The sequence below is a fragment of the Salmo salar genome, chromosome 09, assembly GCF_965601325.2.
Source record: "Salmo salar chromosome 09, fSalSal1, whole genome shotgun sequence".
Classification (NCBI taxonomy): Eukaryota; Metazoa; Chordata; class Actinopteri; order Salmoniformes; family Salmonidae; genus Salmo; species Salmo salar.
Window position 1 is genome coordinate 96,133,772 of NC_138299.1, and position 18,729 is coordinate 96,152,500.

At 44.2% G+C, this 18,729-nt stretch overlaps 1 protein-coding gene across 3 annotated transcripts in view; it reads right to left on the minus strand.

Annotated features, from left to right (window-relative positions):
- LOC106612181 (glutamate receptor 3) overlaps window positions 1-18,729 on the minus strand; it is a 219,292-nt gene that overhangs the window by 62,553 nt on the left and 138,010 nt on the right. For all 3 annotated transcript variants that reach the window (XR_014378839.1, XM_045724147.2, XM_045724148.2), the window contains exons 5-8: window positions 6,141-6,194; window positions 3,890-4,051; window positions 2,130-2,297; window positions 856-960 (exon numbers count right to left, since the gene is read on the minus strand). Coding sequence is in view for 2 of the 3 variants with exons in the window: in XM_045724147.2 (XP_045580103.1) it covers window positions 856-960; window positions 2,130-2,297; window positions 3,890-4,051; window positions 6,141-6,194 (489 nt within the window). In the remaining variant the exon portion in view is untranslated. The remainder of the gene's footprint in view (window positions 1-855; window positions 961-2,129; window positions 2,298-3,889; window positions 4,052-6,140; window positions 6,195-18,729) is intronic.

The following is an 18,729-nucleotide window of genomic DNA, read 5'->3' on the forward strand; positions in this document are numbered from 1 at the left end:
TCTGATGCATGGGTTACTGTAGCCCCTCCCCTCTGATGCATGGGTTACTGTAGCCCCTCCCCTCTGATGCATGGGTTACTGTAGCCCCTCCCCTCTGATGCATGGGTTACTGTAGCCTACTGACGACTTTACAAGAGTGATTCAGAAATTAGGGAGAGATGTTTAATTGGAGATGTTTAATTAACTTGCTAGTTTTTCAACGCTCTCTCCTCACCCGCAGTTGAATCTGACGCCCTACACTGTGACTGGCAGCGCAGTCTGTGTGTTTGTCTTTTATTATGATTAAATCATGCTGTTACGGCAAAATTCAATTTGCTCTTAATGACTTTCCTATACAGATTAAATCTCTTACCCGCTCCATAGCAAGCTGCTCTATCCACACTGATTGGTGAAGTCATTTCATGAGTTAATTGTAAAAAAAGGAACCGAAAGAAACCATCTAAACCAATACCGCGTTGTTTAAAAAAAAAAAAAAAAAACGGATCGGAACTTTATTTTGCTGGTCGGAACAGTTGAACAGAACCAAATGAATAGTGGTTCTGCTCAGAACTAAACCCTCTGGTTCCAACCCCTGGTTCAAACACCTGGTTCCTACAGAAGTCCTCCATCTGTCATGTAGGAGAATTTGTATCGAGGGCATGTTTGTCCTAATTCATAAACAATGACAGGAAGAAGTAATGAACTAAACCCTAACGTCTGGCTGATATTTATCCTGTTGTGATGTAGACAACAATTTCTGAATTAATTGAGATTTAAAAGCTGAGTCGGTATAGGGTTATAGAGAGCGCTGTGTGTGTGTGTGTGTGTGTGTGTGTGTGTGTGTGTGTGTGTGTGTGTGTGTGTGTGTGTCTGCACCTTTTTGGGCCCCCCTGTTCTCATCTCATAGACGTCTATAGTGTAGTTGGACCTCTGGCCATAGCTGTCAAACTGGATGTTCCCCGTCATCCCCTGGACCTGGACCTGCACCGCGGGACAGTAACACACAGACGCAAAACACACAGAACAACGTGTAATACAGACTGCCAAGTTATTATCAAATGTGGAAAAAGCTGGTATAAGAAAATAGCAGGTATTCACATGGGCAGGGCCGTTGGCGATAATCAAATGATGGAACTGATAGGCTTTAATAAAAGATGTGGGTTTATGGTAATGAGAATGAGAATGAGAGGCTCTTCGTATTTGAGAGAGATGAGCTGAGGGGGAGAGAATTTCACTGTGAGAGGTCTGTGTGAGGACATCTGGGAAGCAGAGGAGGAAATTTGTCTCCTTCTATAGCTCTCTATCTCTCTCTCTGCCTCTCTTTCTATAGCTCTCTCTCTTTCTCCGCTTCTCTTTCTATAGCTCGCTATCTCGCTCTCTGCCTCTCTTTCTATAGCTCTCTATCTCTCTCTCTGCCTCTCTTTCTATAGCTCTCTATCTATCTCTCTCTGCCTCTCTTTCTATAGCTCTCTATCTCTCTCTCTGCCTCGCTATCTCTCTCTCTGCCTCTCTTTCTATAACTCGCTATCTCTCTCTCTGCCTCTCTTTCTATAGCTCTCTATCTCTCTCTCTGCCTCTCTTTCTATAACTCGCTATCTCTCTCTGCCTCTCTTTCTATAGCTCTCTATCGCTCTCTCTGCCTCTCTTTCTATAGCGCGCTCTCTCTGCCTCTCTTTCTATAGCGCGCTCTCTCTCTCTGCCTCTCTTTCTATAGCGCGCTCTCTCTCTCTCTGCCTCTCTTTCTATAGCGCTCTCTCTCTCTCTCTGCCTCTCTTTCTATAGCTCTCTATCTCTCTCTGCCTCTCCTTCCTTCCTTCCTTCCTTCCTTCCTTCCTTCCTTCCTTCCTTCCTTCCTTCCTTCCTTCCTTCCTTCCTTCCTTCCTTCCTTCCTTCCTTCCTTCCTTCCTTCCTTCCTTCCTTCCTTCCTTCCTTCCTTCCTTCCTTCCTTCCTTCCTTCCTTCTTTTATTCTCTGTCTCGGTTTCTCAATCTAACTCTTACCCGCTTCATCTCTCTCACTACTTCCCCCCTCTTTCTCTCCTCCTCCCTCCCTCCATACATACCTCCTTCCTTCTTTCTCTCTTTCCTCCCTACCTCCTCTCTCTCTACCTCCCTCCCCATCTGCCCCTCTTTCTGTCTCTCTCCCTCCTACCATTTTGAGAGCTCTCTCGATGTCGATGCCCTGGCTCCATGGTACGGCAGGGTTGGCCAGACAGTCTCCTGCACCGCCTCGGCGTGACACGTCTACCCGTTGGCGCCGCAGGTACCGGAACGCCTCCACGATCACCAGGATGGCATCGTGGGTCAGAGCTGACGTGTACTGCCGAGGACAGAGAGAGATCAGAGGGATCACAAGAGAGATCATGAGAGAACACTGTAGCTGGCAAACAGTACATCATTAATTAATTAATTAATCCATTCATTATTTTATTCATTCAGGTATGAACAGGGACAAAGTAGAAGATTCTGGGTGCGCTGTGCGCTGTGAAGGTCTCTCTCTGCGGAGAGATTCACTGTAGAGTTGAAACACATCGATGCAACAATCACAATGTCCCACATGTTCATCCCCAAACCGTACCTTGATTTGGAGAGAACTGGTCGTTCGTTAACCAACACCATGACTAAATGTAATAAGGCAACAGTAAACATGCCCCCCCCCCCCCCCGGGCCAATTAACCACACCATCTCCCTCTCTCTTTCCCTTTCTCACCATCTCACTCTCTCACCATCTCACTCTTTCCCTCTCTCTTTCTCCCACTCTCTCCCTCTCTCACCATCTCTCTCTCACATCTCCCTCATCTCACATCTCACATTTCACTCTCCCACTCTCTCCCTCTCACCAGCTCTCTCTCCCACTCTCTCTCTCTCACACTCTCTCACTCTCTCCCTCTCTCACATCTCACTCTCTCACATCTCACTCTTTCACCATCTCTCTCCCACTCTCTCTCTCTCCCACTCTCTCTCTCTCACACTCTCTCACTCTCTCCCTCTCTCACATCTCACTCTCTCACATCTCACTCTTTCACCATCTCTCTCTCACTCTCTCCCTCTCACATCTCACTCTCTCACTCTCTCACGTCTCACTCTCTCACAATCTCACTCTCTCACTCAATTCAATTCAATTCAAGGGGCTTTATTGGCATTGGAAACATATGTTAACATTGCCAAAGCAAGTGAGGTAGATAATATACAATATACTCTCTCACTCTAACTTTTTTCACTCGTTATTTCTATTCGTTATTCACTGTGTATTTATTCCTCGTGTCACTATGTCTGTTTATTTTTGTTGGAAAATAACCCGTAAACATTTCACTGTTAGTCTGTGTCCTCGAAGCGTGTGATTTGAGGGATACATTTCAGTTCATTTCTATAGCTGCCACCTTGAGCCAATCAGTGTAACTTTGGAAATGCCAGATCTCTATGTTAAGATGCATCATTTATCCAAGTTCTGTCAGAACTGGGCCAGTGCTGCCAGAGATATCGCTTGTGACTAACATACGAACGTGGGGGACAATTAAGTGTAATTTCAAATGCATTGATCATTGTTTAATTACATGTAAATGGAAGCTATGCTAAAACTTTGCTTCGGATCTGTCTATCGATATATTGATCATTGGGGAAGGGTGACATACTGAGAGGAGAAGAAGGGAGAAGAGAAGAGAACTGGAGGAAAGAAGAAGACAGTAGAAGAGAAGAGAAGAGAAGATAAGAGAAGGGAAAAGAGAGGAAAAGAGAGGAGAAGAGAGGAGAGGAAAGAGAATGGGAGAGTGACAGATACTGAGAGGAGAAGAATGGAGAAGGACAAGAAGGAGAGCGCTCTATCCAAAAGAAGAGATGGATTCATTCTGTTTTGCATACATAACAGTACATCATGAAAGGCTTGGCTGCTTTTCTGTAGTCTGCAGTAGTTACCTTGAGCGGGGTGTTCTTGGCCTCCGGGAATTCCCTTTCATCCAGTCTCACCCAGCGCTGTAGGAACTGCTGAACGATGGGGTTCTCAGGGCTCACTATCTGGAAGCCTGATATGTTGGCCCCGCCTTGGAAGACCTTGTCCAAGCTCACATTGGAGAAACCCTGAGATCAGAGAGAGGAGAGACAGGGATGGAGGAAGAGAGGGAGAGAGGGAAGGAGGGAGACAGGGAGAGCGGGATGGAGGGAGACAGGAGAGAGGGATGGAGGGAAACAAGCAGAGAGGGATGGAGGGAGACAGTGAGAGAGGGGTGGAGGGAGACAGGGAGGGAGGGAGACAGGAGAGAGGGATGTAGGGATATGGGGTTGGAGGGAGACAGGGAGAGAGGGATGAGGAAGACAGGAGAGAGGGAGGGAGAGAGACAGGGAGAGAGGGGTGGAGGGATGGAGGGAGACAGGGAGATAGGGATGGAGGGAGACAGGGAGAGAGGGATGGAGGGAGACAGGGAGAGAGGGATGGAGGGAGACAGGGAGAGAGGGATGGAGGGAGACAGGGAGAGGGGGTGGAGGGAGACAGGGAGAGAGGGATGGAGGGAGACAGGGTTGGAGGGAGACAGGGAGGAAGATGGAGAGGGAGAGTGGGGGTGAAAAGGGATGGAGAGGGAAAGAAAGAGAAAAGGCATTCAAAGAAAGAGAGAGACCGAGAGACAGAGGGAGAGAAACAGGAAGAAAGAGACCGAGAGACAGAGGGAGAGAAACAGGAAGAGAGAGACCGAGAGACAGAGGGAGAGAAACAGGAAGAGAGAGACCAAGAGACAGAAGGAGAGAAACAGGAAGAGAGAGACCGAGAGAGACAGAGAAACAGAGGGAGAGAGACAGTGACAGAGAAACAGATGGAGAGAGACCGAGAGAGACAGACAGAGAAACAGAGGGAATTCACGGCCCAAAAAAATAAAGCTTCCAAGAAAATGTTCAGTGAATCACCTTGAAAGTGCATTTAGGGATTTCAAAACCTCAGTGCTGACGAGGAAGGATGTCATACATCTAGCTACTCAAAGTAACTCAATACATCTAGCTACTCAAAGTAACTCAATACATCTAGCTACTCAAAGTAATCTCAATACATCTAGCTACTCAAAGTAATCTCAATACATCTAGCTACTCAAAGTAACTCAATACATCTAGCTACTCAAAGTAACTCAATACATCTAGCTACTCAAAGTAATCTCAATACATCTAGCTACTCAAAGTAATCTCAATACATCTAGCTACTCAAAGTAACTCAATACATCTAGCTACTTAAAGTAACTCAATACCTCTAGCTACTCAAAGTAACTCAATACATCTAGCTACTTAAAGTAACTCAATACATCTAGCTACTTAAAGTAACTCAATACATCCAGCTACTCAAAGTAACTCAATACATCCAGCTACTCAAAGTAACTTAATACATCTAGCTACTTAAAGTAACTCAATACATCTAGCTACTCAAAGTAACTCAATACATCTAGCTACTCAAAGTAACTCAGTGAGGAGTATTAGACCCCACAAGGTAGTGAATAGTCACAGAATGGAAAACTATTTTATCTTCAGCCCTAAGATACGGTACAACAACATGGCTCAGTCTGTCCGCCTAGAAAACCTAACATATTGTAATGTATTCTGACAAGCCTGCAGCTCCAACTGCCGTCAGATTACACACTTCCACATGGAGATGTGTCAGCTTTCTTTCCATGGTCAAACTGTTCGTTTCAGAATGCAGCGTCGTGTTATGGAGAACAAGGACATGTGTCCGTGAATTCTGCATAATGGGGAATTTTAAAGTCAGGGACACAGTGCAGAGAGAACAGCAGGAGAGGAGAAGAGAGGAGACGAGAGGGCTGGCCCTTGGTCTCATCTTAAACCAGTCCTGATAATATAGGAGTCAACCTGACACTTCCATGTTCCACTTTAACCCTCTGATGACAACAGATCAGACACTATATCCAAATGGTAGAATAGTAAAGTAATGACATCTAGATGGTTCAAAAACCCTATTCTCCAGATGGATGCAAGGAGAGAGGATGCAAGGAATCAAGGAATCAAGGAAATATTGAGAAAGGTTGACCTACTGTTTCTTAGAAGTATAAACTAAGAGTTAATCCCAAATCGCACCTTTCTCTCTACATCGTACCCTACACCAGAGCCCAGTAGAACACTGCATAGGGAATAGGATGCCATTTGAGATGTTGCCTTGTATCTAGTGTTGACTCACCAGGTTAGACAGGATGTAGTGGTATCCACGGGTGTTCTTCCCCAGAGAGACCACCTGTAGGAGAGATCAACACAAAGGTGAGCCAACCAGTGTTGACTGAGCTGTGTCATGAGGTGTAATATGAAGTTGCTGATATTGGGTTGGTTTAGCGTTTTCCCCACTAACGGTTAAGGTCAGGATTTGGGGGAAGCTGATACTAAATCTGTTGCTAGGGGAAACATCACCCCAGAGCTAATCAAACATGATACAGGTTAGTCAACCATGTCATGAGGGCCAAGAGGCACAATAACAGCTCATACATTCAGGTACAGTCATCTCCATAATAATGTAATAACAGATAATTAACTATTAATAAAGATTAATTTCACCAGCTGATAATGAGAGAACCCTTCTTATAGACAGATCTTCTAGACAGGTCCGGTCTTACAGACAGGTTTGGTCTTCTAGATAGGTCTGGTCTTCTAGACAGGTCTGGACTTATAGACAGGTCTGGTCTTATAGACAGGTCTGATAGACAGGTCTGGTCTTCTAGACAGGTCTTATAGACAGGTCTGGTCTTCTAGACAAGTCTTACAGACAGGTCTGGTCTTCTAGATAGGTCTGGTCTTCTAGACAGGTCTGGACTTATAGACAGGTCTGGTCTTATAGACAGGTCTGATAGACAGGTCTGGTCTTCTAGACAGGTCTGGTCTTCTAGACAAGTCTTGTAGACAGGTCTTATAGACAGGTCTGGTCTTCTAGACAGCTGAGGTCTTATAGACAGGTCTGATCTTCTAGACAGGTCTTATAGACAGGTCTGGTCTTCTAGACAGGTCTTGTAGACAGGTCTTATAGACAGGTCTGGTCTTCTAGACAGCTGAGGTCTTATAGACAGGTCTGGTCTTCTAGACAGGTCTTATAGACAGGTCTGGTCTTCAAGACAGGTCTGGTCTTCTAGACAGGTCTGGTCTTATAGACAGGTCTGATAGACAGGTCTGGTCTTCTAGACAGGTCTTATAGACAGGTCTGGTCTTATAGACAGGTCTGGTCTTATAGACAGGTCTTATAGACAGGTCTGGTCTTCTAGACAGCTGAGGTCTTATAGACAGGTATGGTCTTCTAGACAGGTCTTATAGACAGGTCTGGTCTTCAAGACAGGTCTGGTCTTCTAGACAGGTCTGGTCTTCTAGATAGGTCTGGTCTTATAGACAGGTCTGGTCTTATAAACAGGTCTGGTCTTCTAGACAGGTCAGGTCTTCTAGACAGGTCAGGTCTTCTAGACAGCTCTGGTCTTCTAGACAGGTCAGGTCTTCTAGACAGGTCAGGTCTTCTAGAGGTCAGGTCTTCTTAGTATAGACAAGTCATAGTATAGACAGGTCTGGTCTTATAGACAGGTCTGGTTTTCTAGACAGGTCTGGTCTTATAAACAGGTCTGGTCTTATAAACAGGTCTGGTCTTATAAACTGGTCTGGTGTTATAGACAGGTCTGGTGTTATAGACAGGTCTGGTGTTATAGACAGGTCTGGTCTTCTAGACAGGTATGGTGTTATAGGCAAGTCTTATTATTGACAGGTCTTAGTATAGACAGGTCATAGTATAGACAGGTCATAGTATAGACAGGTCATAGTATAGACAGGTCTGGTCTTAGTATAGACAGGTCTGGTCTTAGTATAGACAGGTCTGGTCTTAGTATAGACAGGTCTGGTCTTAGTATAAACAGGTCATAGTATAGACAGGTCATAGTATAGACAGGTCTGGTCTTAGTATAGCCAGGTCATAGTATAGGCAGGTCATAGTATAGACAGGTCATAGTATAGACCGGTCATAGTATAGACCGGTCTTACAGACAGGTCTGGTATTCTAGACAGGTCTGGTCTTACAGACAGGTCTGGTCTTAGTATAGACAGGTCTGGTCTTACAGACAGGTCTGGTCTTAGTATAGACAGGTCTGGTCTTACAGACAGGTCTGGTCTTAGTATAGACAGGTCTGGTCTTATAGACAGGTCAGGTATTCTAGACAGGTTTGGTATTCTAGACAGGTCTGGTATTCTAGACAGGTCTGGTCTTATAGACAAGTCTGGTATTCTAGACAGGTCTGGTATTCTAGACAGGTCTGGTCTTACAGACAGGTCTGGTCTAATAGACAGGTCTGGTATTCTAGACAGGTCTGGTCTTATAGACAGGTCTGGTCTTATAGACAGGTCTGGTATTCTAGACAGGTTTGGTCTTACAGACAGGTCTGGTCTTATAGACAGGTCTGGTATTCTAGACAGGTCTGATCTTATAGACAGGTCTGGTATTCTAGACAGGTCTGGTATTACAGACAGGTCTGGTATTCTAGACAAGTCTGGTATTCTAGACAGGTCTGGTATTCTAGACAGGTCTGGTATTCTAGACAGGTCTGGTATTCTAGACAGGTCTGGTCTTACAGACAGGTCTGGTCTTACAGACAGGTCTGGTATTCTAGACAGGTCTGGTATTCTAGACAAGTCTGGTCTTATAGACAGGTCTGGTCTTATAGACAGGTCTTGGAATAAAATGTACATTTGTTGCAGCTACTGGTCACTCTTCATCTAGAGCAGTAAGTGTTATAAATTATATATTTTGGTGATATCGTATTCAGAAATCAAAGGTCATTTAAGTACAGCAGTTCTGCCTCTTATCTTCTACTTTGAAAATATCACACCTTCAAATCAGAACAGCATGTTCCCTGCCCACACAGCAAGATTTAAAATAGACTAGAATATTCAGAAGCCTATAATTTACATTCCGTAATGACTGTGGTTCAATATTCAAAGCAACAAATGTACATTTTATTCTAGTTTATGCCAGAACTCGTACAGTGGCACCTGTCTGAAATGGAACCCTATTTCCTACATAGTGCACTATAAAGGAAATAGGATGCCATTTGGGACACATATTGATTCAACCGTTTTGGTTTGGTTATAATCTCCAAATCACCAGCCATACGTATTCTAATGAATGTTGTGAACAAAGCATGGTTATGAGGTCTGCTATACCGTAGGTAGCCAGGCAGTTGAAGTCTGGATGGTTTCAATGACAAGATTGACACCAACGTCTCAGTTTTCATCTGTGTTCTGCAAACAAACCAACGCGCGTTCCACAGCGGAATCACATGACAACATGAGATCCACAGCGGAATCACACGACAAGATGAGATCTACAGCGGAATCACACAACAACATGAGTTCTACAGCGGAATCACACGACAACATGAGTTCTACAGCGGAATCACACGACAACATGAGTTCTACAGCGGAATCACACGACAACATGAGTTCTACAGCGGAATCACACGACAACATGAGTTCTACAGCGGAATCACATGACAGCATGAGTTCTACAGCGGAATCACACAACAACATGAGTTCTATAGTGGAATCACACGACAACATGAGTTCTACAGCGGAATCACACGACAACATGAGTTCTACAGCGGAATCACACAACAACATGAGTTCTACAGCGGAATCACACGACAACATGAGTTCTACAGCGGAATCCCACGACAACATGAGATCTATAGCGGAATCACAGGAAAACATGAGTTCTATAGCGGAATCACACGACAACATGAGTTCTACAGCGGAATCACACGACAACATGAGTTCTACAGCGGAATCACACGACAACATGAGTTCTACAGCGGAATCACACGACAACATGAGATCTAAAGCGGAATCACACGACAACATGAGTTCTACAGCAGAATCACACGACAACATGAGTTCTACAGCGGAATCACACGACAACATGAGTTCTACAGCGGAATCCCACGACAACATGAGATCTAAAGCGGAATCACACGACAACATGAGTTCTACAGCAGAATCACACGACAACATGAGATCTAAAGCGGAATCACACGACAACATGAGTTCTATAGCAGAATCACACGACAACATGAGATCTAAAGCGGAATCACACGACAACATGAGTTCTATAGCGGAATCACACGACAACATGAGTTCTACAGCGGAATCATACGACAACATGAGTTCTACAGCGGAATCACACGACAACATGAGTTCTACAGCGGAATCACACGACAACATGAGTTCTACAGCGGAATCACACGACAACATGAGTTCTACAGCGGAATCACACGACAACATGAGTTCTACAGCAGAATCACACGACAACATGAGTTCTACAGCGGAATCACACGACAACATGAGTTCTACAGCAGAATCACCCGACAACATGAGATCTAAAGCGGAATCACACGACAACATGAGTTCTACAGCGGAATCATACGACAACATGAGTTCTACAGCAGAATCACACGACAACATGAGTTCTACAGCGGAATCACACGACAACATGCGTTCTACAGCGGAATCACACGACAACATGAGTTCTACAGCAGAATCACATGACAACATGAGTTCTCCAGTAGAATCACACAACAACATGAGTTCTACAGCAAAATCACACAACAACATGAGATCCACAGCGGAATCACACGACAACATGAGTTCCACAGCGGAATCACACAATAACATGAGTTCTACAGTAGAATCACACAACAACATGAGTTCTACAGCAGAATCACACAACAACATGAGTTCTACAATAGAATCACACAACAACATGAGTTCTACAGCAAAATCACACAACAACATGAGATCCACAGCGGAATCACATGACAACATGAGTTCTACAGCGGAATCACACAACAACATGAGTTCTACAACAGAATCACACAACAACATGAGTTCTACAATAGAATCACACAACAACATGAGTTCTACAGCAAAATCACACAACAACATGAGATCCACAGCGGAATCACACGACAACATGAGTTCTACAGCGGAATCACACGACAACATGAGTTCCACAGCGGAATCACACGATAACATGAGTTCCACAGCAGAATCACATGGCAACATGAGTTCTACAGCAGAACAAACAGTCAATGCAGCAACTAGCTTTCTCCTGCTTTTCGACCTATTAGCCAGAGGCCTTCCATAGCAACTGATTCAAACCAACCTCTTGTGGTTTACATTAGGGTGTTTTTCTGTGCAGAATCAAGTGACAGAAAATGATTTATGTTTTCAATTTAGAGAAGTCGATTCTCTGGTGACGCATCGTATAGGCAGCCCACTTCCCAGTAGACACAAGAGGAGAGAGGGAACTAATAGGTACTGCTGATCACCCATTTCCCACAACCCCAAGCCTTCTTCACTCAGCCATTACTGAAGCTGTGTGTTGTTATTAAACTTATTTTCATCCAATTTGAGGAAAAACACTCAACTGTTTATTTCCTTTCAGTCATTCTGATCTCTTGACAGAACTAGCCATGCTTACATCCAACGCCTCAGATCACACCTATCTAATACAGCCTCTCTGTTGATGTCTGACACACACATCAAATAAAGCCATTTTTCCATCTGTGTTGAGGTCTGGAAGTGACTGCTTTCCACACAGGAAATGAAGTCCCATGACTGAACACCAATACACTGCGCTCGTTGGTTCACTCAGGCCATCAGGCAGCTCAGATGGGTCAGCAGTTCGTGACACCTCCAACGTCATTACTGTCATCACCTCACACACACATCACATCACATAGAGGACATCAACTGGAGGAAGGAGAGAGAGAGAGAGCAAGAGAGAGAGAGAGAGAGAGAGAGAGAGAGAGATGGGGTGGGGTAGGGGAAAGTTGGGAGAGGGGGGAGAGAGGAGGAGAGGAGGAGAGAGGGGGGAGAGAAGGGGGAAAGGGGGAGAGAAGGGGAGAAGGGGAGAAAGGGGGAAGGGGGGGAGAGAAAGCGAGAGGGGGGAGGAGTGGGAGAGAGGTGGGAGAGAAGGGGAGAGGGGGAGAGAAGGGGAGAAGGGTGGAGCGGGGTCTGTAGCTAGTTCAAGAGAAGAAAAAAAATCTGAATGAAAAACGCTTCAATATTACCAGATATAAAGATACATAGATACTCTTTATATAAGATAGATTGTTTTTTACAAGATATAAAGATATATAGATATATGGAAGATTGTTTTTTCCGGAAATAAAGTATGTGGAAGTGATGACGGACAGTTTATATTTTTAAATAATATAGTCTTTGAAAACTAACAATCACCAAAATAACAGGGAGAATTGAAAATAACAATCAACAACAATCACCAAAACAGTCAGGGAGAACTGAAAATTCAAAACAGTGAATTTAACAGTATTGATTTTGTTCTTATGTTTGTGCAAAAGAACACAGCATTAGTCGTAGAAAAATGCTTACAATTGCAGGAAATTAGCTTTAAAACCTGAGCCCGTTTTTGCTCCAGGAACCCCCCTGGTATTTAGGTATTCACAACCAGAAACAGCACAGCAGGAGATGAACATACCTTGTGATTTTCATCGTGTCTATTACTAATACAGTGGCTTGCGAAAATATTCACCCCCCGGGCATTTTTCCTATTTTGTTGCATTGCAACCGGGAATTAAAATTGATTTTTGGGGCTTTGTATCAGTTGATTTATACAACATGCCTACCACTGAAGATTTTGCAAAATATTTTTTATTGTGAAACAAACAATACATAACAAAAAAACAGAAAACTTGAGCGTGCATAACTATTCACCCCCCCCCCCCCCCCCAAAGGCAATACTTTGTAGAGCCACCTTTTGCAGCAATTACAGCTACAAGTCTCTAGGGGGATGTCTCTATAAGCTTGGCACATCTAGCCACTGGGATTTTTGAACGTTCTTTAATGCAAACTGCTCCAGTTCCTTCAAGTTGAATGGGTTCCGCTGGTGTACAGCAATCTTTAAGTCATACCACAGATTCTCAATTGGATTGAGGTCTGGGCTTTGACTAGGCCATTCCAAGATATTTAAACGTTTCCCCTTAAACCAGTCGAGTGTTGCTTTAGCAGTATGCTTAGGGTCATTGTCCTGCTGGAAGGTGAACCTCCATCCCAGTCTCAATTCTCTGGAAGACTGAAACAGGTTTCCCTCAAGAATTTCCCTGTATTTAATGCCATCCATAATTCCTTCAATTCTGACCAGTTTCCCAGTCCCTGCCGATGAAAAACATCCCCACAGCATCATGCTGCCACCACCATGCTTCACTGTGGGGATGGTGTTCTCGGGGTGATGAGAGGTGTTGGGTTTGCGCCAGACATATCATTTTCCTTGATGGCGAAAAAGCTCAATTTTAGTCTCATCTGACCAGAGTACCTTCTTCCATATGTTTGGGGAGTCTCCCACATGCCTTCTGGCAAACACCAAATGTGTTTGCTTATTTTTTTCTTTAAGCAATGTATTTTTTCTGGCCTCTCTTCTGTAAAGCCCAGCTCTGTGGAGTGTATGGCTTAAAGTGGTCCTATGGACAGATACTCCAATCTCTACTGTGGAGCTTTGCAGCTCCTTCAGGGTTATCTACGGTATCTTTGTTAACTCTCTGATTAATGTCCTCCTTGCCTGGTCCTTGAGTTTTGTTGGACGGCCCTCTCTTGGTAGGTTTGCTGTGGTGCGGTATTCTTGCAATTATTTAATAATGGATTTAATGGTGCTCCGTGGGATGTTCAAAGATCTGTATATTTTTTTATAACCCAACCGTGATCTGTACTTCTACACAACTTTGTCCCTGACCTGATTGGAGAGCTCCTTGGTCTTCACGGTGCTGCTTGCTTGGTGGTGCCCCTTGCTTAGCTTCTCTAGGGTAGGGGACAGTATTTTGACATCCGGATGAAAAGCGTGCCCAAATATGCATATTATTAGTAGATTTGGATAGAAAACACTCTGAAGTTTCTAAAACTGTTTGAATGATGTCTGTGAGTATAACAGAACTCTATAACAGAACTCATATGGCAGGCAAAAACCTGAGAAAAATCCAACCAGGAAGTGTGGAAATCTGAGGTTTGTAGTTTTTCAAGTGATTGCCTATACAGTATACAGTGACTTAGGGTTCATTTTGCAATTCCTAAGGCTTCCACTAGATGTAACAGTCTTTAGAACGTTGTTTCATGCTTCTACTGTGAATAGGGAGAGAATAAGAGGTCCTGGAGTCAGATGACTGAGAGAATGACATTATGTTTAGTGGCGCGCTCTCACGTGACAGTTAGCTGTGTTCCTTTTCTTTTTTGAAGTCACTGGAATTGTCCGGTTGGAATATTACTGAAGATTTATGATAAAAACATCCTAAAGATTGATGCTATACATCATTTGACATGTTTCTACGAACGTAAATATCACTTTTTTTTACTTTTTGTCATGACATTTTGCGTGCGCTTCCTGCATTTGGAGTAGTGGACTAAACTCGCGAACAAAAAGGAGGTATTTGGACATAAATGATGGACTTTATCGAACAAAACAAACATTTATTGTGGAACTGGGAATATTTATAATGTTATTTTTGTCATTTCTGTTGACTCCAAAATGGCAGGTATCTGTATTGCTTGTTGTTGTTGTCTGAGCGCTGTACTCAGATTATTGCAAAATTTGCTTTCGCCGTAAAGCCTGTTTGAAATCGGACAATGTGGTTGGATTAACGAGACGTGTATCTTTAAAATGGGATATAATAGTTGTATGTTTGAGAAATTTGAATTACGAGATTTTTGTTGTTTTGCATTTGCCCTCCTGCTATTTCACTGGCTGTTGAATAGTGTTCCGCGGGTAGGACGTCCCACATACCCCAGAGAGGTTAATGGTGTTGCAGACTCTGGGGCTTTCCGAACAGGTGTAAATATAGTAGTGCACTACCCTACAGTAGTGCACTACCCTATGGGCCCTGGTCAACAGTAGTACACTACCCTATGGGCCCTGGTCAACAGTAGTACACTACCCTATGGGCCCTGGTCAACAGAAGTACACTGCCATTTGGGACGCAGCCAGACCTCATTGTGAATGAGAGCGTCCTTGACTTTGGGCTTTAGTGTGGAGGTTTTGGACACCACACACACCTCCACCCTGTGATCCCCTTGGCTACGACTAGACCTGCAGGCCTCCTCACACCTGCCCCAGCGTTGGCCAGAGAAAACAGACAACACCCTGCCTAGGACCTGGCAGAGAAAACCAAGGCACAGTAACCTTGGGTTGGGGCACAGCATGAATCTAATGACATAGAGGTACTGCTGGAGGAACTGAAAGACGCGCTACCCCCGGCCAACAGAACATGGCCCTCCCACTGTTTCCACTACACTGAGATAATTAGGCGGAGCCCTGCCAAGGCCCTGGAGATGATTGGACAGCATGAGATAGGTGGACACAGACTTCCTAGTTGTCTTTTTTTAAAGTCCATTATGTACATTTTGCATAATATTCAATTTATTAAATTCCAACTGGATTATCATGGGTGTGTTCAACACTGATCTCAGCTTAATATGAGTTACAATACAGAGAGAGAGCAGCTACACAGCTAGATACAGACCCTTACAATACAGTGAGAGAAACCTGCTACACAACTAGATACAGACCCTTACAATACAGAGAGAGAAACCTGCTACACAGCTAGATACAGACCCTTACAATACAGAGAGAGAACCTGCTACACAGCTAGATACAGACCCTTACAATACAGAGAGAGAACCTGCTACACAGCTAGATACAGACCCTTACAATACGAGAGAGCCTGCTACACAGCTAGATACGCCCTAAAATACAGAGAGAGAAACCTGCTACACAACTAGATACAGACCCTTACAATACGAGAGAGACTGCTACACAGCTAGATACAGACCCTTACAATACAGAGAGAGAGACCTGCTACACAACTAGATACAGACCCTTACAATACAGAGAGAGAGACCTGCTACACAACTAGATACAGACCCTTACAATACAGAGAGAGAGCTGCTACACAGCTAGATACAGACCCTTACAATACAGAGAGAGAGCTGCTACACAGCTAGATACAGACCCTTACAATACAGCGAGAGAAACCTGCTACACAACTAGATACAGACCCTTACAATACAGAGAGAGAGCTGCTACACAGCTAGATACAGACACTTACAATACAGAGAGAGAGACCTGCTACACAACTAGATACAGACCCCTTACAATACAGAGAGAGAGCCTGCTACACAGCTAGATACAGACACTTACAATACAGAGAGAGAGCCTGCTACACAGCTAGATACAGACCCCTTCAATACAGAGAGAGAACCTGCTACACAACTAGATACAGACCCTTACAATACAGAGAGAGAGACCTGCTACACAACTAGATACAGACCCTTACAATACAGAGAGCTGCTACACAGCTAGATACCCTAAAATACAGAGAGAGAGACTTACTACACAACTAGATACAGACCCTTACAATACAGAGAGAGAGCTGCTACACAGCTAGATACAGACCCTTACAATACAGAGAGAGAGACTGACTACACAGCTAGATACAGACCCTTACAATACAGAGAGAGAGCTGCTACACAGCTAGATACAGACCCTTACAATACAGAGAGAGAGACCTGCTACACAACTAGATACAGACCCTTACAATACGGAGAGAGCTGCTACACAGCTAGATACAGACCCTTACAATACAGAGAGAGAGCTGCTACACAGCTAGATACAGACCCTTACAATACAGAGAGAGAGCTGCTACACAGCTAGATACAGACCCCTTCAATACAGAGAGAGAAACCTGCTACACAACTAGATACAGACCCTTACAATACAGAGAGAGAGACCTGCTACACAACTAGATACAGACCCTTACAATACAGAGAGCTGCTACACTGCTAGATACAGACCCTTACAATACAGAGAGAGAGCTGCTACACAGCTAGATACAGACCCTTACAATACAGAGAGAGAGACTTACTACACAACTAGATACAGACCCTTACAATACAGAGAGAGAGCTGCTACACAGCTAGATACAGACCCTTACAATACAGAGAGAGAGACCTAATACACAACTAGATACAGACCCTTACAATACAGAGAGCTGCTACACAGCTAGATACAGACCCTTACAATACAGAGAGAGAGACCTGCTACACAACTAGATACAGACCCTTACAATACAGAGAGAGAGACCTGCTACACAACTAGATACAGACCCTTACAATACAGAGAGAGAGTCCTGCTACACAGCTAGATACAGACCCTTACAATACAGAGAGAGAGCTGCTACACAGCTAGATACAGACCCTTACAATACACAGAGAGAAACCTGCTACACAGCTAGATACAGACCCTTACAATACAGAGAGCTGCTACACAGCTAGATACATACCCCTACAATACAGAGAGAGAAACCTGCTACACAGCTAGATACAGACCCTTACAATACAGAGAGATGCTTCACAGCTAGATACAGACCCTTGCAATACAGAGAGCTGCTACACAGCTAGATACAGACCCTTACAATACAGAGAGAGAGAGACCTGCTACACAACTAGATACAGACCCTTACAATACAGAGAGAGAAACCTGCTACACAGCTAGATACAGACCCTTACAATACAGAGAGAGAACCTGCTACACAGCTAGATACAGACCCTTACAATACAGAGAGAGAACTGCTACACAGCTAGATACAGACCCTTACAATACAGAGAGAGAGACCTGCTACACAACTAGATACAGACCCTTACAATACAGAGAGAGAGCTGCTACACAGCTCGATACAGACCCTTACAATACAGAGAGCTGCTACACAGCTAGATACAGACCCTTACAATACAGAGAGCTGCTACACAGCTAGATACATACCCCTACAATACAGAGAGAGAAACCTGCTACACAACTAGATACTGACCCTTACAATACAGAGAGATGCTACACAGCTAGATACATACCCTTACAATACAGAGAGATGCTACACAGCTAGATACAGACCCTTGCAATACAGAGAGCTGCTACACAGCTAGATACAGACCCTTACAATACAGAGAGAGAAACCTGCTACACAGCTAGATACAGACCCTTACAATACAGAGAGAGAACTGCTACACAGATAGATACAGACCCTGACAATACAGAGAGAGAGCTGCTACACAGCTACAGACCCTGACAGTACTAATGTGATCAGCCGAATCAGCTTTGCCTGGGAATGGATAAGGGATATTTATACCACAAGAAAAGTCCTTTCCCCCATGATTTAGTATTAACTATTAACTACTACTCACTAAGCCATGGATTTTCTTTTATGCGTCCTCTCTGACTTCCTCTCTCTCTCTCTCCCTCTCTGCACTCTCGCTCTTTCTCCCCTCTCATGCCTACAAGCTGGAGTTACAAAAAGAAAGTAAAGGGAAGAAAAACAAAAATCTCCTTTCCTCTATAATCTGATTTATCACGTTTTCTATTACCCTCCTGCCACTCAGCCTATAGGCAGCTCTGATCTTGGACAGACATCTATTGTTCCCCCTTCTGTCCCACTCCAGCTCTCTGTTTCTCTCTATTCCTTCTGTCCCACTCCAGCTCTCTGTCTCTCTCTAACCCTTCTGTCCCACTCCAGCTCTCTGTCTCTCTCTAACCCTTCTGTCTCACTCCAGCTCTCTGTCTCTCTCTATTCCTTCTGTCTCACTCCAGCTCTCTCTCTCTCTATTCCTTCTGTCTCCCTCCAGCTCTCTGTCTCTCTCTATTCCTTCTGTCTCCCTCCAGCTCTCTGTCTCTCTCTATTCCTTCTGTCTCCCTCCATCTCTCT